Source organism: Rhinopithecus roxellana, chromosome 8 (assembly GCF_007565055.1).
Source record: "Rhinopithecus roxellana isolate Shanxi Qingling chromosome 8, ASM756505v1, whole genome shotgun sequence".
Lineage (NCBI taxonomy): Eukaryota > Metazoa > Chordata > Mammalia > Primates > Cercopithecidae > Rhinopithecus > Rhinopithecus roxellana.
In genome coordinates, this window is record NC_044556.1 from 29,405,985 (window position 1) to 29,429,410 (window position 23,426).

The following is a 23,426-nucleotide window of genomic DNA, read 5'->3' on the forward strand; positions in this document are numbered from 1 at the left end:
ATCTCTTTAGGCACATGAGCAACCCATCTGAGAAACAGGTGATTGTTGCCTGTATATATCTCATCTCCACACTAAACTGCAAATACCTTGTTGTATTATGTTATGTTCTTCACAATGTTTTCAACACAGTAGATATCCAATAAATAGCTAACGAATTTGGAAGACAGGAATTTGAAAGGAATAAGGAATCTGAGAAAGCAGGATAGACCTGCCAGAAGCCAGACGCTGTTGGAAGTGCCACCGTAGGAAAGTCCTGCCTGCCTCTCAAGATCAAGCTATCACTTCAGCAGAGAATGCTTTTGGTCTTAACATAGTCTCTCAAAACTGGTGGCCTTCAGTGAATTGACTTCAAAGGGGTGTTGGACTTGCATACTCACGCAAAGAAGAAAAAAAGTTTTCGAACCTCAAATTAGAGCTTTCAGGATTCAAAATGCTCAAACTATCTCTCATGATACCTGATGGAATCAAGACTCAGAACATTCCCACCTCCATGATATTTTAACTCCCCTTGTTTTTCTCAAGTTGCATTAACTTAAATGCTAACAGTCTACTTTAGCTTTTTTGTAATTAACATTTTAAAAATCTGTGCTCTGATCTCATTCAAGACCATCTATAAGGTGAAATACTCTATGAAACCCTTATTAGTGATTTTTTAAAGAAAATATTTTTTTAAAAAGCAACCTCCCTACCACTTACAATAATGTCACCTTAGTACACAGATTTTCTGCAGACATTCACATTCAACCCCACTTGATTCTGTTAGTATTTATTTCTTGTCCAGTACATGCAAAGTAATAATTGACATTGCAATATAGGGATCTGTTTTTGTGGCTTGTGGCTTGGGAATTTATTTGGCTCCTTCTTAAAAACTTGGTCTTCTTGACCTCTCAGCCTTCACCAGTTTGAAAATTCCCACCATAATCCTCTCTGGTGATTTACACAGGTGTCTATTATTGCCCATAATCTGTGATAGGGCTTCCAGTATCGTTGTTGCAGAAAGGTTAAGCCCTCCCATCTTTATTCCTGAGTAAAGAAGTCCACAAGGTGTTGGTATTGTCAGGGAGCAGATTGAAACAAGCTGCAACTTCAATCAGGCCCTAAGCCGGTGTCTGTGCCAGCGGGGAATCTGTGATGAACAAAGGGTTCCATTTGAAAACGGAGCAGTTAGTTTTTAACTCCAGAGTTATACAAAAACAAAACTCCTTATCCTCTACTATTCTTAGGGTGGCCATATTTTCCAAACTAAAATTTGAGGCTCATGTTCTGACAGATACATAGGTGCTTTTGTCACAACAGTTTCAGACCATCTATGTTGGGACAGTCTTCTAGTATTTAGGATGTAGTAGTCCCACTTTCTCCACGGTTTTTGTTTTTTTTTTTTTTTTTTTTGAGACGGAGTCTGGCTCTGTCTCCCAGGAGTGCAGTGGCCGGATCTCAGCTCACTGCAAGCTCCGCCTCCCGGGTTTACACCATTCTCCCGCCTCAGCCTCCGGAGTAGCTGGGACTACAGGCACCCGCCACCTCGCCTGGCTAGTTTTTTGTATTTTTAGTAGAGACGGGGTTTCACCGTGTTAGCCAGGATGGTCTCGATCTCCTGACCTCATGATCCGCCCGTCTCGGCCTCCCAAAGTGCTGGGATTACAGGCTTGAGCCACCGCGCCCGGCCTTCTCCACAGTTTCAATTCCCATAATTTCAGTCATCCCACAGTTTGAAAATATTAAATGGAAAATTCCTGAAATAAATAATTCACAAGTTTTGAATTGTGTGCATCTATAAGTAGCTTGATAAAATTTCACGCCACTTAGCCCCATCCCTCCTGGGACATGACACATCTTTTTGTCCAGAATCTCCACACTATAGATGTTACCCACCCACTAGTCAGTAGCCGTCTCAGTTATCAGATCCATTGTCATAGTATCACAGTGCTTGTTTTCAAAGAACCCTTATTTTATTTAATAATGGCCCTAAAGCACAGAGGTAGTGTTGCTGGCAAATTGGATATGCAAAAGAGAAGCTGTAAAGTGTTTCCTTTAAGTGAAAAGGTAAAAGTTCTCAACTTACTAAGGAAAGAAAAAAAATCATATTGAGGTTGCTAAGAGCTACAGTAAGAACAAATCTTCTCTCTGTGAAATTGTAAAAAAAGAAAAAGAAGTTTGTGCTGGTTTTGCTGTCACAACTCAAACTGCAAAAGTTATGGCCACAGTGTGTGGTAAGTGCTTAGTTAAGAGGGAAGAGGCATTGCGTTTGTGAGTGGAAAACAGAAACAGAAACATTTCGACTGACAGCGATCGGATTTGGTACTATCCTCGCTTTCAGGCATCCATTGGGGGTCTTGGAACATCTCCCCAGAGAACAAAGGGGGGACTACTCTGTACTGTTGCTGTATGCATACCACACGTTGGTACCTGGCATACCAGTTAACAAGGAAGCTTACAAAATGAGATTGCACTACATGGCCATTAGTAGAGATCACTGCCCTTTTTGTCCTGAGGGCTAGTGGGCAACTGGAAACATATGGCCTTGTGGACTTTCCTGTCTGAAGATATACAGTCTGTCTCTAGAACTGTGGTCATCAGGGCTTGTTAGTATGTTTGTGGTGCTGATCTTTATCTTTCAGTCTTCTGAATCTGAAAGAGATGTCCACTATCTTAGATTGTTCTTACCTCTGGTAATGACTTGCCTCTGCTTCTCCCCAACGCCAGTAACTAAGCTATAAGACCTGAAGGGGGCACCTCAGCATGACCTGTGAACATCAGCTGTCAGACTCAGTATAGTCTAAGTGTCTTCAGAAAAGTCATAAAGAAGGGGCCTTCCCATGCTATAGCCAAGCAAGAATTTGGGAGCAGAAGGACTTGAGGCAAGGAGGAGTGGCCAGGAAGTGGCAAAAAGGAACTGGATGGGGAGTCCCTCCACCAAAAATTATACCTCTGATATAAAGGAGTCGATCACTAGCCTCCCAGAAACTGTCTAGACAATGCCCCAGCCTTGCAGTTAAAGCATGGTTCTCATGGTTTCAATCTCTGAGGAACGAATAGTAGGCTCTACAACCAATTTCTGCACCTTTAAAGGCCTTGCATTGTAAACACCCTAATGGTGTCTATTTCAGAGTCACAGCAGGAACAGGTTGGGAGTGCCATTCCAGAATGCTACTTCTTACCTTTGTGTCTTTTTTTTTTTTTTTTTTTTTTTTTTTTTTTTTTTTGAGGCGGAGTCTCGCTCTGTCGCCCAGACTGGAGTGCAGTGGCCGGATCTCAGCTCACTGCAGGCTCTGCCTCCCGGGTTTACGCCATTCTCCTGCCTCAGCCTCCCGAGGAGCTGGGACTACAGGCGCCCGCCGCCTCGTCCGGCTAGTTTTTGTATTTTTTTTAGTAGAGACGGGGTTTCACCGTGTTAGCCAGGATGGTCTCGATCTCCTGACCTCATGATCCGCCCGTCTCGGCCTCCCAAAGTGCTGGGATTACAGGCTTGAGCCACCGCGCCCGGCCAACCTTTGTGTCTTTTTGACTGTCACCAATAAAACAAGCGAGGATAAGCCAGATGGAAATGGGTGCAGGACATCTCTATGTCATTCTTTTTTCCTGATTCATTTTAAGTGTACATGTCTGCTTGGCACGTAGCTTACAGTTCACTAGCAAATCTCCCGGAAGAATTCTCTTCATTTTCAATTGTTGTTCCCAATAGTTTGCCCATAGGTAAAGCTTGAAAAGGTAGAGTCAAAATAAAATGATAGCAACCACAAGTGTTACCTTAATACTGCTTACATGAGATTTAAAAAATATAGATATAGATATAGATATAGATACAGATACAGATATAGATATAGATATAGATATAGATATAGATATAGATATAGATATAGATATAAAACTCTGAAGGGCTTAGCAGATCTTAGGTGAAAGGATATTCTCTTCAAAGTGTCATTTTGCCAGAAGGAAGGAAGACACGTTCCATCAATAGAAACAGTAAAAGCATGCCTCCAATTGTATTTATCTCTCTAAATTCTGAAAGCATATTAAGGAAGAATAACAATATTCCACTTTGACTACAAATTGCTAATTAATAACTACAATTCTCCCAGAGGTAAAATATTAACATTTTAAAAATGAAATTAAACATCACAATCTTCTTCTAATTGTTACAAAAATATTTAGCAGCAATAGCTGTTTAATTATTTAAGCATTTGTTAGTGGTGTAAATATTATCAGCACAGTCATAAGTATTTTCTGCTTTGTCCACAGACAATCAGCTAAGGATATGTTGCTTGTCGGACTTCAATTAAGATCTATTTAAGGCTGCCTGCTGGCCACAAAATAATTACTTACACTTCCTGATGCCTGAATCTGTTAGATTAGCAGCAAGAAGTGTACTTTGTTTTTGTAAGTCAGGAAAAGTTGCATTTCCTTATATAAATTTCATTGTTGATGTTATTAAAGAGGATTAGGGTGGGGTTGAAGTAGTTGAAAATTTAATTAATGTAATCCCTTTAACAGGAATTATTTTCATATTGATAATTCTCTGTAACAACAGTATTACAGATCATGCGCTGTGAAATATTTACATTAAATATTGTAGCCTGTAATCTCTCCTCCAGCTTTTTCTTTGGGGAAAGATAAGATTTACAGCTTCTTCACCTTTCTTTTTTTTTTTTCCTTTCTCTCACCTGAAGTGCAGGGGATCAAATTGAAATCGTTTTTTCTTTCTCCTGCTTCCTCTTTTAATTTTCTCTCAGTGTCATCATATCTCAGTAAGTTATGTTAGTAGCCATCAAATCACTAATCTCCTAAAAGAGCATGAGTGCTATGAAATAGGGAGAACAATCCAATTGATTTTTCCCCCCTTTGGTATCTACAGTCATTTGGTGTAGATTCTCATTTGAAATGATTTGTTTACCCATCGATTTCAATAAATTGTTATGCTGCTAAAAATATCACTAAGAGTAGAGTCAAATGAAGGACCAAACTGTCATTCTGGTCCACCCCCTCTGATCATCTCCAGTGTAAATTGGGAATTGTTCTCAATCAACTCAAATTTCATGTTATCAGGGAGACCTTCTCTGACTTCCCAAAATAAAATTACAATCACCATTGCTTCCTTTAATTGGCTTTATTTTCTCCATATAACTTATCACTGTGTAACATTATAACACATTATGTTTGTTTGTTTAGTGCATCTCCCCCAACTTGGATGGAATTGCCACAGGAAGCAAGGACTTGGATTTGTTTACTGCTGTATCTTGAGAGCCAAGCTGAGGGCCTTAAATATGGAAATCAATAACAAACTGTTGCATGTATGAATCTTTACTCTCATCTTTTTAGGTGCCTAAGGCACCAGATCTGTGCAAAGCAATGAGGAACTTGACACGAATGTAGGCATTTGCCCTGAGCTGGCTGATCCACTTAGCCTCAATGGAAGGATTGCCCACTGAGAACAGACCTGGTGTTTTCTGTAGCTATGCCTTTATTAAAGGACGAAAACTGGGTTGTGTAGTGCTGTTTGGCCTCCACATATTTACAATATCGAGTGATACAAAGCAGAGAATCTCTAAGGAGGCCCTCCAGGATACGACTTCTCTAGAATATGAACAGGAGTTACTAAACTAGAAAGAGACTCCGTGGTCATATAAATCTAGGAAACTAGGTGTCATGTGAAGTTAAACAAGGTTCTTAATTTCAAGATATCTCAGATTATGATAACATTCATTAGGACTCTCCAAGACAAGAAGATTAGGCTGTGTTTCCTGAATCACTTGGTCTTAGACATTTCCTTTCTACCAGCCAATCCTGTTTCTACAACAGGGCTACAACAGAGGGAACTCCAGTGACTTGGGAATTCAGCAAGCCAGGGAGGGGGTAAGAGGCACCAGTCTCGTCTCTGCCTCTTACTGACTTTATTATGTGACCTTGGACAAATTACTTAACACCTCTATGCCTCAATTTCCTCTTCTATAAGGTAGGAATGAAAAGGATTACCCATGAAAATGTACGTAGTGTCCAGCACACAAGTGCTAACTAAATGGTGGTTATTACAAATACTTTTTATTGAGTATAGGCATGAGAGCCTTTTACATAGATTTCTTCAATCATATTTTATAAAATAGGTTTGTTAGTATTGACCAATTTCCAGAAGCAGCCTAATGTGTTATCTCCTGTGGTCCCTGTGCCCTATCCCTATCTAAGAAGCTCTGCACACCAATGCTGAAGGTAAACAAATGTTATCTTTCAACACAACTTACTAGAAACATCTGATAACTCACTTTGGGGGATCCCACAGTGCCCTTCTCCTTGTTTCCATACCCCTGACCTCAGATGAAGACGCTTTTGTCAGGAGGAAGATGGTAGCATCCAAGTTAATGATAGTGCAGATGGCTGCATGCTGACAGATTTTGAAGTGACCACATTTTTTCAGTAAATTTCGAATGAAGGTGTGATTTGTGTAAATCTGACCTCTTCCTGTAAAATGTGCATTTACATATATTTAGAATTTATAAATCCTGACAGATTCCACAATATTTATAGCCCTCCATAAAAAGCCTTTGCCAGTTTGTAGAGCTTTGCATTTGGCTCTCTGGCATGCTTAAGAGAATTTAAATAATAATAAATTTGGTGATTTATTCCACCTGGAACAGAAACTTATTTCCCCCCTCCCCTTGGCTCATTTTGAAGGGGATACTATAAATAGTGCCACAGACACTGGGATCAGGACTAGGGAATTGAAATTCGAGAGAGAAGTACAGAAACATTTTCATTATCACTGATTCCTTGAGTGTATTTTTAAAACAGTTCTGTTCCTCAAATAATGTACCTTCTCTCCTTTCTCCTGCCCTATCACAATTATGCTTGAATCTCCAAAACCTGTTGCCAACTTTAGGATTCAGTTACATTAATGGGAAAGAGAGAGTGAGATGAGAGTATTAGCTGACTAGGTAGGAGAAAGTTGCCTCTAGGGAGACCAAAGCAATTCTCTCATGTTCATCTTATATTTCATAAGAGTCAGCCAGTAACTGAGTGTCAGTATCTAAAGTGTAAATTCATTATCTGAGACCTCGGTCCTATATCCTACAGGTATGATGAAAAGCTCACAGTTCATGAAAAGAAAGAAAGAAAGAAAGAAAGAAAGAAAGAAAGAAAGAAAGAAAGAAGGAAGGAAGGAAGGAAGGAAGGAAGGAAGGAAGGAAGGAAGGAAGGAAGGAAGGAAGGAAGGAAGGAAGGAAGGAAGGAAGGAAGGAAGGAAGGAACCTAATTGTAATTACAAAAGGAAGCCCAAGGACAATGTCAGAGGATCAATTCATGTCACCCAGCCATGCTCATAATAACTGAGTACAGAATAAGAAACACCTGAATAGTCGAGTCCTAATGCTATTACTTGTTTTCTTAAAAACAAAATCAACAAAAACCTGGTAACTTGTCATTTGCCATGGAATCTACTGATGAAAGCTGAGAGTAGCCATTTAGTGTAGCATAAGCAGTGTTGTAACTTGTAATATAACTAGGAGATTTATTTCTAGCTTCTTGTTTGAATGGCTGTGAAGGAAGTAGCATTTGTTAAAGGTAGAATAATAATAATTAACATCCATGAAGAACTGCCTATGGGCTGGCACTGAGTAACAAACACATCAAATGGCTGTGGTTTGATTTGCAACAGCCTCCTAATTGAGTACTAGGGTTTTTTGTCCTGATAACTTGGAGCACACTCCCAGTCCCAAGACTTTCCTGAACAATCCTTTTATCTTTACCTAATAGACTGGCAGATATTTGGACCAAGCCCCAGAGCCTTTAGGGTACCACATTTTAATAATTTGTGGTGAACAAAGTAAATGTTGTAAAACCAGACATTATGAAGCAAGGACCTAGTTGAGTATGATGGATTTCAGGGAAAGCCAAAGAAAAAAAAAGGCTGAATGTTGTATGGGGGTACTGTCTCCACCACAGAACACAGGTATCTATGGTTCATGGCCCATTCTAAAGCTTTGCTTGAAAAATGACTTTTTAAAGAAGCATACTTTTAAGGAATGTCCTTCAGGCAAGGAGAAATTTCCCTTGCTTTTCTATAGCATCTTTCTTAGAGGAAGCAGAGGTATTGAGCTGTTAGACAGTTGCTCAGTGTCTTTGTGCTTCTGTGACCACATTATGGATCTAACACATATGGGATAAATAAACTGTTTTCATTTCTTAAAGCACATGGAAGGAAACAAGACAAGAAAATTACCATATTGCTTTTTTTTTTTTTTTTTTTTTTTTTTAAGCTATTAAAGAGGAGAATCCAGTTAGGGCAAATAAAAATGATGACTGAAAACAGATTTTTTTTCCCTTTTCTAGCCTCTTACTGAGCAGCAGCAATATGGCAAGACTTGTGGCAAACCAGTGTTTTGATGCACCCTCTTTTGTTCTTCTTCCATAGGGTAATCCCTACATGTGCAATAATGAGTGTGATGCGAGTACCCCTGAGCTGGCACACCCCCCTGAGCTGATGTTTGATTTTGAAGGAAGACATCCCTCCACATTTTGGCAGTCTGCCACTTGGAAGGAGTATCCCAAGCCTCTCCAGGTTAACATCACTCTGTCTTGGAGCAAAACCATTGAGCTAACAGACAACATAGTTATTACCTTTGAATCGGGGCGTCCAGACCAAATGATCCTGGAGAAGTCTCTCGATTATGGACGAACATGGCAGCCCTATCAGTATTATGCCACAGACTGCTTAGATGCTTTTCACATGGATCCTAAATCCGTGAAGGATTTATCACAGCATACGGTCTTAGAAATCATTTGCACAGAAGAGTACTCAACAGGGTATACAACAAATAGCAAAATAATCCACTTTGAAATCAAAGACAGGTTCGCGTTTTTTGCTGGACCTCGCCTACGCAATATGGCTTCCCTCTACGGACAGCTGGATACAACCAAGAAACTCAGAGATTTCTTTACAGTCACAGACCTGAGGATAAGGCTGTTAAGACCAGCCGTTGGGGAAATATTTGTAGATGAGCTACACTTGGCACGCTACTTTTACGCGATCTCAGACATAAAGGTGCGAGGAAGGTAAGAGAAAATCTGTCTGCCTTCAATGGGAACGGGTGTGTCCAAAGAAAATGCCAGAGTGTCTCACAGCTGTAAAGTCACATTTGTCGATTTCTACTGCAACATTTTCTTCGGGAACTCTAGTGTAGAAGTAGGTTCCGAAGGTATTCTAAGACCCCTCATCCTCAGCAGTAATTCGTAATCCCAAACTTGCTGTTACTGAACCTGGCATGATTCTTCAGACTTTAAATAAAAGTGAATTTTAAAAAGTAACTCCCTGAGTCGGGAGGTCCTTTAAGTCTTTAAGGCAATGAAGCCAGGGGAAGCAAAACCATTTGCCCTATAAGGAACTGAAAAACTAGAAACACAACATACCATTGTTTATAGACGCAAAGCGGGGATTCAACATGGTACAACAGTCGATTTATGTTTTGTGTAATATTGCACAAAAAATCTGGAAATTCGAGTTATATTTCTTTAAATTTATTAAATCAGAATCAATAGCCTATAGGAAATATTTGTTAAATTGGGACAAGCTCTACTTTTCATGTTTCTGGATATTATTTTGTCAAAAAGATATACTAGCATTTAAAATATAGACCTGAGTTGGGCTCCCTTCATCTTGTAGATCAATAACAAATGGACAGAGTTTAAACACATTAATTAAACACAGCCAGGGATAGCTTTGGTTCTGATAATATACTACAGACAGAATTGAGCAAATTTCTGAGAATTTTGAAGATGTTTAAATGAAAAACTTCCATAATGAGAACCAGAACCACCACATAGAGATTTTCAACCAGCTTTTTAAGTGTGGTATGTTATCAAAACGACCACCTGATGGGAGTGGAGGCATGAGATAATGAGTGGGAAACTAAAGGTAAACGCAGAGTATCTAGCAAATGGAAGCAAAGGGAAAGGCAAGCAAAGAAATAACACCCCAGTAAAAAGGCCAAGATATCTTTAAATGGAAATATATGAGGATAAGAATATAAGTAGTATATATCATGTAGGTTTAAATATTTAATGATAAAATTCAAACAGATAAGGCAGGATTGATTCACTTTATTGACTGCCAGCATCCTTTAGGCAGCCCAGTTCTCAGAAACTGGAGAAGTGTTGAGACTTTCTGGTCTGTCAGAGATTTGCTTTACCTATGTGTGCTGGGAGAAAGGTCACTGCTGTTAAGGTAAAGACCATAGTGGGAGCACAGAATGGAGTGGTGGGCTTGACCGTAGTGTGGGGTCAAAAGTTTCAGAGTCTTAGCTGTGGAAAAGTAGCAGAAACTGGTGGCCATCTACTCTCAGCTTTTTCTAGCTTCATGTTCCTCATGGAAGAATCAAGAGCCTTTCTCTGCGAAGCTTTTCCTAAAACTTTTGACCAAGGTCTTCGTGGTGTATAACGAATATGTCTTTAAAGCAGAACAATATTGAACTTGTGAGTTCTAAGCTGTAGAGGATAGTTCATGTATTACTAGCAGGGTACATGACAGGGCAATATGGAGCTGTTGTCTTAAACATGAGTTTGCTATTTATAATAATACACAGCAATTATACTTATGAACATTTTAGCAAAAGACTATTAGTTTCCAGGATCTTATTCTTGGGGACGTATGATATATGAAAATAGTTGATATTGATATTATTAACTATAGCTTGCCACAATGAAGTAACAAATATTCAATTCATCTACATGAATAATGGTAAAAAATTAACAAACTAAGATTTGGATTTTAATCCTAATGTAATCTACATTGCTCGGTGGATTCATCTAGGTCAGTTTCCTTGCAGTTTAAGAAATACTTCATCTGAGCCCAAATTCTTATTCCTCCACTTCTCCAAATACCTTTATTTGCCACTTGTAAAAAAGGCAATCTTCTGAAGTATTTTGGTTGGGAAAAACCTATTGCTGATGCTTATTTTTGTTATTAGTATTCATTTTGTTTCCGCGAATAATTTAAAAGAAAGTGTAAAATAAACTTGAAAGCTAAAGGCATTTTTATGCATTCTCCACTGCTGTCAAGCATGCCATCTTCCAAAGGTGGTATGTTGAAAATGTAGATCCCTTCAGATCTATCACATTTCTTCCATCTCCCAGACTAGTCATGTCCTCCAACTGTATTTCAGTGGTTCTGAGGAGTTTGGAGGACTCCTCCCTCCTTCCCTGGACTCAGCTCCTCTGTCTTTTCTTGTTCACCAGTCACCTGTAAGCTGAAGAGAAGCAGCTGGGCAAACGAGAAAGGTCCAGTAGGGGTGAGCCCCTTCCATAAGGTCTTCTTCTGTCACCTCCAGACTTTGTCCAAATCCTCAGGGCAGAACTGATGCTGGCATGTACTGCACTAGGCACCAGATGGCTGGAGTATTTTTGTCTTAGGGGAGGGACTAAAGAAGCAAGGTCTGATGGCTCGGGCGTATCTCCAGCTTTTAAGTTATGTAAAGAAGATCTGCTGATGATGGAGCCAGTGAAGGGAAATGTTGAGCTATAGTCTGGTTCAGGGGACTTTCAGCACAGAAGCTGATCTAATTATTTTACCCTTGAAAGTTTCAGTAAGATTAATGATCTAGATTGTCTTTCTCTTATATAACAAATCATCTATAGAAGGATTAAATATTAATTGATGATCTCTAAAAGAAAGTTCTAAAGTTTCCCTTTCAAGGCTCTCATAAATGTACACTTTTCAAAAATACAACTGAAGTTCTTATTCCTTGCCCCAGCCCCCACCATCCCATGAAATGATTGCAACATTTAACATGACTTTACAGGTCTATATCTGATCTTGATAATGATATTTTTCCACTTGTTACTTCTATCCCCACCCCCACCACAATGTGGAAATTGACATAAGTTATTTTGGGAAAGTAGAATGGAAACCAGATGTAAACATCCATAGTATAGGGGACAGAATTCAGAATTTTTTTACCTTGAAATCTTGAACTGTGAGACAAAAATAGTTGATCTTTGCTTGAGATGACTGAACTTGTGAGATTCAATTCTCCATTTCTGTGCCCATGTGTTTGTTTTATACTGGCTAGTGTTGTTTGATGGAAAAAAAGTGTTTTCATTCACATTAGACTAATGTGGCATTTATGTTCTTTTCGGAATGTGACACATCTGATACCTATTTTACTAGTAAGAAAAAAGTATAATCTCATCACAAAAAATTTATTTATCTTTTGCCACATACTTATTTTGCTTCCATTCACTCCCCTCATTGTGTATTTATTAAGATAATGAAGGAAAAAGAGGAAACATGGCTGTTGGCAATTTCAGCAGCTCCGTAGTACTTACACTGTTCAATAAACCTAATAATCTACACGGACTAATTCTGACTTATGGATGTCCCGCTTCAGTAAATCAGGGTGATTTTCTCCAGTGAATAATAGACGGGTACAGTGTGCCAGTACCTTAATTAAAGAGCGGCTCTCTTAGTCTTGATCTCATTTTAATTTACAGGGTAATACTACAATAATATCACTAATGGAAGGTACATTAAAGGGCATCAAGTAGCATTAACTGTATTAAATTATGGTACTTATGTTAATTAACTGCTGAAGCAAGATGATTCTAATGGCCAAAAAGGTCATCTAATGCATAAATAAAATCTACTCAGATGAGGGGTGAGAGGAGAAATTAGAAGTAGATGTTTGTTCTGAACATCTTTTTATACAGACGGGGTTAAACTCAAAAGCTGTTAAATATAGATAATGTCCAAAATATTTTCTTAGTTACACCATTGGAAGCTTTGATTTTTAAGTATTTTGTTTCCTTCTAAGCTTTCTTCCATAATTAAAATAATTGAAAAAATGAACAATGTATTTGTCAGCTGCATAGATTTTATGGAATATAAACTCAACATTATTTATTGTTTTTTTGAGGTAAACAGTTTCAAGGAAATAATGTGATTTAATGTAATAATTTATAAATCTGAAAGACAAATGAATCTTTAGTAATCTACTCATTTATTTTTAAGATATGCTATCAGCCACATATCAAGTTACTGATTTTAGCCATAAGACAGTGGAAATTCTATTTTAACAGTAAGAACTTGAAGAAAGTGGCCTGGAAAACTCCCATCAACATCTTCAGTATTTACCCTTTAACAAAATATTCCTAAAGGTAATTATCGGTCATTTTTTCTCAATGGTCGTTACACATTTCTTACCCCTTGCAGTGCCTACTCAGGCTCCATTATAGGCAGTTGACTGTCATAATAGTGAACAGTATTTTTTCCTTTTTCTACTTCCATTGTTTACCTCCAAGAAAGAAGTCTTGGAATATTAGCACAGAAGTTTCACTTCGACAAACTTTTTGGTGCGATCTTCACTTCATGGCTGCACCTGCTCAGAATCACACTCTCCCTGCCTAATCTCAGGACCTGCAAAGGGCCAGGGCCAGAGCAACTATGACTAGGTGCCAGGAGTGAGGCAGGCCCCCAACATCGCTCTCAGGAGTCCAGCTTCTACGTGTAAACCCTTATTCTTTGAATGTCACTACCTTTGTATTTGCTGTAATTAGAACAAGGTGAAGCTGACATCATGTTCTTGAAGCACAGCTTCCACGTGGTTAGTGCAAAAAGATGTGATGTCAGATAAGCAAGAACACTTGGGGAAATTCAAAAGTATAAAAGCAGTAGAGCACTTTTTAAATTTCTGGAAAAAACTGTGTAACCACAGAAGTGACTTGCTAATTAGAGAAGGCTTATCAGTAATTTGGAGGTTCCCTAAATCTTTTTCCTAACCACAACTGAAGTAAATCTGAAATATTTACTTTTTACCTCTTATGTAAGAGGCATTCCACAAAAACACTTTTTAAGCATTGAGCCTGGCCTTTATTCTTTTCCAATTAGTCTCAATTATTGAGTTTGGGCTTTACTGCCACTTAACAGATTCTGCTTTTTATAACACGTTCTTGCTTTCTGTCATCAATAAATACTTATCCTCCACTCTGGAACAGATGCTGGCTTTGATGGTAGACAGATGAAGATGCACCAAGCATAGTCTCTGCTCTTAAGGAGCTGATATCCAGAAGGGACACAGACTTTATAAACAGCCACAACAAAAAAATGATGATAATGTGGGTTAAGTGCTTTTACTGTGTGAATATTCAAAGTGCTGTGGTAACAGAGAAGAAGCTACTAATGTAATCTGGAAAGACTAGTAAAACCTTTAATAAAGATGTGACATGTATGACGTCTTGAAATATGGGTTTTATTGTGCCAAGCAGCCAGGAGAGAATGGGTATCCTAGGCAGACAAATTATACCTAAAAACAGCACAGCATGTTAAGGAACTCCAAGCAGTAAGGAAATGATGGAGTTAAGAATCCTAAAGATGCCCTACCATCTTCTCTTTATGGATCTTCAGCATGTCCAGGAAGCTGAAGGATTCCTACGTCTTTCTCTCTGGGTCTCCTATGTCATAAGAAACCCAAAATCATATGGCGTCTCCATATTAATTGACTGCAGGTGAGGAATATTTTTAAGGCAATTGTAGTAAAGGCTATTCTGGTATAATGGTGCAGACTGGAGAGCTATAACATTGCTTGATTGTGGAGCAACTATAGCTCCAAGCCCTATTGCTCAAGTGGAGAATCCAGAAAAGCTTTGTACATTCCACAGGAGCCATCATATGGCAGTGGTCTCAGATTTGCTTACAAAGTCAGTAGAACTTGTTGACCAGTCATATTTTGGGGAAGACTTCTTAGTGAATTGGATGGTGGGGTCAAAACTAAAATAGGGAATAAATACTGAAATAGGCTTTTAGTTAATTCATGATTTAGTTAGTTAATTTATTGTGCCATTTCAAGTAGTAGAAATTCTAGTTAGGGATTTGAAAATACTTGTCCAATGTTGTAGAGAGAGATTTGAGCTCAAATATAGGTTTGAGAATTATTACCTTATGTATGATGTTGGACGTTTTGAGAATCGATGATAATGAGGATTTTTTTTTGTTCATGGGTATAAATGACCATTATAGAACATTTACAGAATCCTGTGGAATATTACTATGTAAAAGGTAATTTCTGAAGGAAATCGAGAAATAATCTGAGAAAATTCAAAGAGAAGGAATTGAGTTAATGTCATTCTAATAGTCCCCACTCATATTTAAGTAATAATCCTTTAAATTTATATAGCATTCAATTTACAAAATTCTTGTCAGGTACCTTATTTCCTTTAGTGCTTACAGGACACTTGTGAGGCAGGTGTTGGTTAACCCCACTTTATATAGGCGAAAACTCAGGACCAGAGAAGTGCCATGACTTTTTCTTTAACATCACACATAATAAAGTGGTAAAATCAGGTTTTTCACGACAAACCTTAGGCTTTTTCCAAACATTATGCTCTTACAGTCACACCAGCCTGAGGTCAGCTCAGTATATGTAGAAGACCCCCAAAATTCCCAAAGAAGCCATCTTTAAATAGCAACAGTGAATCAATACATCTTATGACTCTGCCCGTCTTAGAATGTTCTGGGAGTTACACTCCCTGGCTTTTGGCTCAGTGTTTTATTACACCAGGCTGCTCTGTGTTTATCTGAACTCTAACTTCTTACTTCATTTTTATCAACTTTCAAATGTGTGATTGGGCTCATTTGTCACATTGTGTTAGTCTACGTGTTTTACTACTAGAATCAAATTGTGGTGATAACTTCTTATTTTTCCGTGGGGAGACAAAAATAAGTTGAATTTTCTCAATGTTAATTTTTCTCCCATATTTCTTCATAAACTTTTAGTATGTACACCTGCTTTCAACTAATGGGCATCATCAAACACTAAAACAAGTAATATATCTTAATGGATGAACTTGGAAATGGCCAACTACTTTCGCTTATTTTAAGCAAGTTCATACTTGAAGTGAGGGCAATATGTTTTTCCTTTTAACTTCCGCATGTAAGTCCACATTCTCTGTTCTGAAACTGTTGTGAATAAGTGTGCTGCCTCTTTCATATAAAAACATTTCATAAATATGTAATCAATGATTCTGTCCACCAGGTCTTTTTTTTCAAGCTAAATGGATATTAAACCATTCCACTAAAATTTAATTTACTCTCCTTTTAAAAGGCAGAATGAAGTCCAGTAAATAAGAGTATTCAAATGAAAAGCATAATAATCATAATTAAAAATTAAAAAGCAACATAAAACATTGCTACTTAACTCCAGTGGAAACACTTAGAATAAAGACTTTATGGTATGCACCCATAGTAAGTGGACAACTGAGGGCCATTCTGATTTGGGGTATATTTTTAAAATCCATTAGAAGATCTTGAATTATAAAGAGAATATATGCATAAGCAGCTCATTTTCCTCTGAGGTTTGTACTATTACAAGGAGAGAATGTATCTAATAATTCCTCCATTTAAATTATGAAATTCATTAGCATGCAGAAAAACAATCTGGTTTAGGAGCTTGTCTCTTTATCCTTAATTCCCTAGTGCCATCGATTTTTTTAAGCTAGTGGGTCATTACAGGAAAGATGTCTCTTTTTTAAGAAACATAAGATATTTAAGCAAAATACCACAAAATGGATAAACAAAATAATTTCTTCTCTCATTTAACTTAGCATTTGTAAGGGAAGCTACATTCCAGCTACATCTGCATGCCTAAACAATGGAAGGCAGGAATACACCAACTTCTGCAGCCCTGTTTTTTATCCTAAATCTGTGGTATGCATCTTCAGAATGTCTTGCTGTCTTTCTGTCCCTAGGATCAGAGTTTTTTCATAACATGTTAGGAGATATTGGCCATTGTGTGATACTTAGTATAAGAGTGTTTTGGGACCTATGTGATCAATGGTTCAGTAAAGAGACTATTTCCATTCATTCTCCAAATAAATACAAGAACAAATGTGTTAATGTCATGAATTTTATCACAGTAATTTGATTGTTTGGATTGATATATTGATTCTGTTGAAATATGGGTCTATATTTTCAATTCAATAAGCCACTTTTAGAACTAAATATATTAGTTTAACCAGAAATGACTGCACTTCATAAAACCTCATGGTTACTATTTCTACCTCCCTTTTATAGGTAGGAAAACTACATTTAAACAAGGTTAACAAATAGCAAAGGGGAAAGGAAAATTTAAAAATTACTTATGTTGGCATATAAATTTATATCTGAACTCCCCTTAAAAAACATTGAAAAAAAATGGATGGAAAGGCTTTAAATATGTGAAACAGGAGCCTCACAAACCCTACTGGTCCAGAATATTATAAAAGTAGGGTAGTTACTACATTGGCTCTTTCTTGCATTGTGACTGGTACCTAAGACAACTGATATTGTGCTATAACTATATTTAGAGGATAGAGGACAAGTCATTAGGATTTTAAAATCATTGTCTGTCTTATTTTAGAAGGAAATATTGGCTAAGAGACAAGAGAAATAGATTCTCACTCTAGTTGTGCTAATAATTCTTTGTGAGCTCAGAACAGGTCATAGTTACCCTAATCAGAGTCTTCTCATATACAAAATGAGATTTTTATACTAGCTTACTATTTCTCAGAATGTACTCTTCAAATAAAGTCCAAGATGGTCAAAAACATTTGGGATGTTTTCGATCCCAATACTTCCTTCTATGAGAATCACAATGTATATGCATATATTAAAGACCCTGAGGTGTCCTACAGTAAAGAAACATTTCTATTTTATTGAAGACAGAGCCTCTAGAACTTACTTAGTCAAAAAACATATTAGTACCCCTAAACAACTAGTATTCACAGAACTCATGTAAGGGTAATAAGGTGTCTTCAAGCTCCAACATTGTTGGACTCTTTGTAAAATTGAAGGAAATACATGAAACCATCGTGTGTGTGTGTGCGTGTGTGTGTGTGCATGTGTGTGTTTGTGTGTGTGTGTTTAAACTATTTGCAGGTGCTAAGAACAGATTGATTTTTCAAGCAAGTTCCAACTTTAGTTACCATTCTCCCTATATTACTGCTACTTTGGGTGAAAAAGTGAGACTATCTTAGAGAAAGACTAACCTCAGTGAAGAGTATCTCTTTTTTTTTTTAACTGTCACTCTAATGTTTTGAACCTTGGAGTACTATGCATCTTTAAGAATTATAGGAAATTAAGTACTGTATTGGAATAAATAGGAATTTTTGTTTTGTTTTGTTTTTAAGCTAGTGGAATTGTGATGGAAGAGTCAGCAAAGATGTGAAAAATGAAATGCCAAGTGGTACAATCTGGTGTATTTTGTAGATAAATGGAGATGCTAAAGGATTTTTATTCCTCCCGTATGTAAGCGCCTCAAATTCTAATTACAGCAATGAGCTAAAATCAGGCATTTAAAGAAAAATAAGATTAACCAGTATTTAATATATTCTTTTTTTTTTCTTGTTTTCATTTGCTTTGGAGGATATTCTTGAAACCACAAGCTAATTTTAGTTAAATGAGTCTTGCCTTTCTTTTGCTGATTAGGACTGTTAATGAATAACAATCAGAGCCTGGTAAAACTAAACATTGTATACAGCTAAGGGATATCACCTTGACCAGGAATTGTATTTTTGTCCTGGCTGCTTTTACTCATTTGGTGCCACCAGAATATCAGGGAAGCAAAGCTGTTATAACATATTGGTGATATCCATGTGTAATTATAGATACTCCAGTGCTGCTGGAAACAGGGAACAGATGGGGGGAGGGTGGGCCAAGAGATGATGGGTGGGGAAAGTCTAAGAGGTCAGACATTTAGCAGGTTGGAAGGAGATGGCATCATGAACTCCTATAATGGATTTGTATAGACAGGGTGTATGCCACATAGAGTCATAGCATTGCAAAATCGTTTCTTTTAGAACTGAAAAATAAAAATAAAAATAAAAATAATTTAATCTAACTCCTCCTTTTTCAAATGTGAAACAGAATGGTTAAATGAATTAGTCAAGGATGACACTGTTGCATAACTAGAATTTAGACCCAGATGGAACTTTTACTCACTGATCTGCGTCCCATGCCTACAACTGGGCCTGGTACATATTAAGAGTTCAATAAATATTTATTGATGGAATGAGAGAATGATTGCAGAATATCCTTCTGAGCATCATGTAGAGGACCATTCTGAAGACGGTTTTCCCATTAGGTATGCTATGGCCACCTCTAAATATTCCCCACACAAGACTGCAAGGGAATTGGAGCTTAGCCCATTGTTTTTGGTTATGTCACTTCATCCAATAAACCAGATTGCAAAGCTTCAGGCTTTAACCAATAGTCCAAACTTAAAGAATAAAATAAATCTACTTCAGATAACAGAGTAATATATGTACTCAGGTTAAATGAATACCACCCCACTCAAATACACACAATTTCTTTTATTATATGTTTGATTGGTCCTTTTAAGATCAAAAATTGTGACCCTTAATCCCTTTCCTGGATGACGAGAAGTCCATGAAAAGGAATGAACTTCTCGCATTCTCAAGCAATATTTAGTATAATCGCAATATCACTATACGTCCACGTCCCAAGGTTGTCTTCAAATGATGTTTGCTTCTTGAGTTTAGCAACCAAGGAGTTTTGAAATGCTACTTAAAAACCTTACAACTTGTAAATGATGCCTTTACATATTGATAGGTCCAAAACTGGGGTTTCAAAGAATTTGAGCTGAGGAGACATGGAAACAGGCAGTGACCAAACTCAACTATATACATGTATCTGCTGAAACTTTTATGAACATATGTCTTTATAAAAATAATTGAAGTTCATTATATACTCTTAAGCGGCAAAATAGGATTAAAAATATTAGTAGTATGAGGCTAATTATGAGAAGGAGGAAAAGAGAGAGAATGAGACAACACAAATATAGCTAGCTAATACTGGTGGAATTGTGGGTAGTTTTTATCTAATTAGTTGTGATTTTCTATTTTTTTCTTTTTACTCATTGTATCATCAGAAAAAAAATAGTTTTTAAATTAAGTTAAAATTCAGCAAAGTTACACACAACACACAAACATCAGTTGTGCTTCTATATGCTAACAATGAATGGTCCAATAGGAAATTAAGAAAACAATTCCATTTATAATAGTGTAAAAATAATAAAATGATTAAGAATAAACTTAACCAAGAATCCAAAAGTCTTGTACACTGAACACTACAAAATAGTGCTGAAAGAAATTAAAGAAGACACAAATAAATGGGAAGACATCCTATGTTCATGGATCAGAAGTCAATGTTGTTCAGATGTTAATACTACCCAAAGCTATCTACAGATTTAATAGAATCTCTATCAAAATACCAATGATGATATTTTCAGAAATAGAAAAATCCATGCTAAAATTCAGATAGAATTTTAAGGAACCTGGAAATAGCCAAAATAACATTGAAAAAGAAGAATAAAGCTAGTGGCCTTACTGGGGTTTTTATGTTGTTGTTCTTTCTTTTTTTTTTTATTTCAAAACTTACTTACAAAGTCACAGTAGTCAAAACTGTGTGGTACTGACATAAAGACAGACATACAAACCAAAGAAATTGAATAGACAGTCCCAAAATAAACCCTCACATATATGGTCAAATGATTTTCAACAACATTGCCAAGACCATTGAGTGAGGAAAAGACAGTCTTTTCAACAAATGATTCTGGGAAAACTGGATAGTCACATGCAAGAAAAACAAACCAAAAAAGGAAGGTGGACCCTTACCTTACATCATATACAAAAATTAATTCAAAATGCGTTAAAGACCTAAATGCAAGAGCTAAAACTATGAAACATTTAGAAAAAAACAAAGGGAGAAAACTTCATGACATTAAATCTGGCAATAATTTCTTGGATATAACATCAAAAGTACGGTCAACAAAATCAGAAATGGGTAAGTTGAACATCAAAATTAGCAACTTTAGTGCATCAAAAGATACTATCAACAAAGCGAAAAAGCAACCCACAGAATGGGTGAAAATATTTGTAAATCATATATTTGATAGGAGATTTTTGTCCAGAATGTATAAATTACTCCTACAATTCAACAACAACAAAAACCTAATTTAAAAATGAGCAAAGGACTTAAATAAACATTTCTCCAAAGAAGATATAAAAATGCTCGATAAACACAGGAAAAGATGCTCAAGATCATTAGTCATTAGGGACATGCAAGTCAAAACCACAGTGAAATACCACTTCATACCTGTCAGAATGATTATTATTCAAAAAAATAAAATAATATGTTTGGAAAGGACATGAAAAAATTGGAATGTTTGTGCTATACTGGTGAAATGGTACAGACACTGTGGAAAACAGTGTGGCAATTACTCAAAAACTAAACATAGAATTGCCATATGATCCTGCAATTCCATTCTGGGTATATATCCAAAAGAAGTTAAAGTGGAAGCTTGAACAGATATTTGTACATCTCTGTTCATAGAAGCATGGTTTGCAATAGCCAAAGGTGGGAGCCACCCAAGTATCTATCGATGGATCAGTGGAAAGCCAAAATGTGGTATATACATACAGTGCAATTTTATTCAGCCAAAAAAAGGAAATAAATTTTGATGCATACTACAACATGGATGAAACTTAAAGACATTATGCTAAGTGAAATAAGCCAGTCACAAAATAACAAATATTGCATGATATGCAACTTAAATGAGTGTCCTAGAGTAACCAAATTCATAGAGATAAAGTATAATGTTTCTGCCAGGGGCTGGGGGCAGATGAAAAAGAAGAGTTCATTTGTAATGAGCACAAAGTTTCAGTTGGGAAGATAAAAAGGTTCTGGAGATGAATGATGATGATGGTTACACAACAATGTATAAGTATTTAATGCCACAAAACTGTCTATTAGTGATTAAAATAGTAAATTATGTGTTATGTGTACTTTAACAAAATAAAAAATCAGTAACTGCACAAACAATACTCCTTGACTCAGCAAAGTAAAACACAGAAATTCTGACATATATCTATGTGTCTTTCTTCTCTGTCTTTATGAAATATTCTAGTATTTTCCCACTTTTAATGTTATTCTTGGTTTTGAGATGGAGGAAGATGTTCAATAGGTTTCCAAGTTTGTATGGGTTTTCATGATGAGGGCTCTAGTTGGAGGAAATAGGATGTGAAGCTCCTTGAAGCAACAGAAAATAAGTTTTAGAGAAAGAATTTGGCCAGAATGTAACTAATCAAAGAACATTTCCTGTGTATAGGAACGATGAAGCACAGAGAGGAAGGGAGCTTAAGGGGCAGATATCGTAATAGTAGTGGAGGATATTTAATATCAGACTGAGTTTTGATTTCATACTATAGGTAAGCAATTGGAACCACTATAGGCCCTTGTAAAGTGGTCTATGTTGGAGATAATGCCAATGTTAGAAAAAGACTTAAAAGATTGTGTTACTCTCTGTGCATAAAATGGTTTGGAAGAGGGACGTAATTGACTGTTGAAATAACTTTCATGAAACATGAGGGTTGTGGATAGAGAAAGGAAGAAGTAAATGTGAAAAGTAGGTTTTAATAATACAGAAAGTAGGTTTGCCCCTAACATTTGCAAGGTTGGGGAAAAAAAATAAAAATACAGGCCCACATACCATATGCCTAAATATGTATAAAATATAAGCTAAACTACACCACTGTTTGACTCATGTTTCCATCCTGAGTCCCGTAGCTCACTCCCTACAGTATGACAAAAGGGGCCATCACCTCTCCCGAGCTAGGTCTGCTGCTGCAAGCCTGAGCTAGAAGAAGGTAGAAACTATGTCCTTGACCCAAGACTCGTAAGTAGTAACTGGATCTACATGAACTTGGGATGGAAACTTATCCAGGCAAGCAGCTAGGAGGCCAAGCCAGGAAATTTATCCTCTTCCGTGATTCACTTCTTCCTTTCAGGATTTCCAGGTAGTTGTAAGCACCTCCCAAAATTACACCAAGAGTTCTTCTTCTGGCAGTAACCAAGCATGTCCTATCATGCTGACTCTCCTGTGCCCATCAACTACAAGCTCTGAACTAAATATCAAAACAATTACTTGAAGACCCTGGAGAATGACCAGACACAGGCAGATACCAAAGGGGAGATGATACTTTAAAGAAAGGAAAGGTATTGAGTGAGTTTCCTTTTTTCTGCTTTTCTCTAAGGACCTTCAGGCCTAAGTCTGTGCCATGTATAATGGGGAAAGAGAGGTGCAATTAAAGCCCAGATGGAAAATCCTATTTCATACTGCTTTGAAAACCAGACAACAGAGCTGGGGCAACCAAAATATGAAGCAAGAAATATGAAAAAGAAAGAGCCAGAAGTGAGGAACTCCAAATACTGTGTATAAACTCTGCCTAAATTTCTGGCTAATCCCTCAGATGTCAATGTATGAGCCAGTCTCCCAACAGCCTAGCTAAAGCTGAAATAACTGAACTGAAATTTCAGCTGCTATTGCAGAAGAGACAGAGTGCTCAGTTTGGATTTAGTTACATTCCTTGCCTACTAAATGAAACAAAGTCAATATTCT

General features: G+C 37.1%; 1 protein-coding gene across 11 annotated transcripts in view; it reads left to right on the plus strand.

Annotated features, from left to right (window-relative positions):
- Positions 1-23,426, plus strand: part of NTNG1 (netrin G1) — a 354,788-nt gene that overhangs the window by 178,237 nt on the left and 153,125 nt on the right. For all 11 annotated transcript variants that reach the window (XM_030937004.1, XM_030937002.1, XM_030937010.1 and 8 more), the window contains exon 3: positions 8,399-9,039. In XM_030937004.1, coding sequence (XP_030792864.1) covers positions 8,399-9,039 — 641 coding nt within the window. The remainder of the gene's footprint in view (positions 1-8,398; positions 9,040-23,426) is intronic.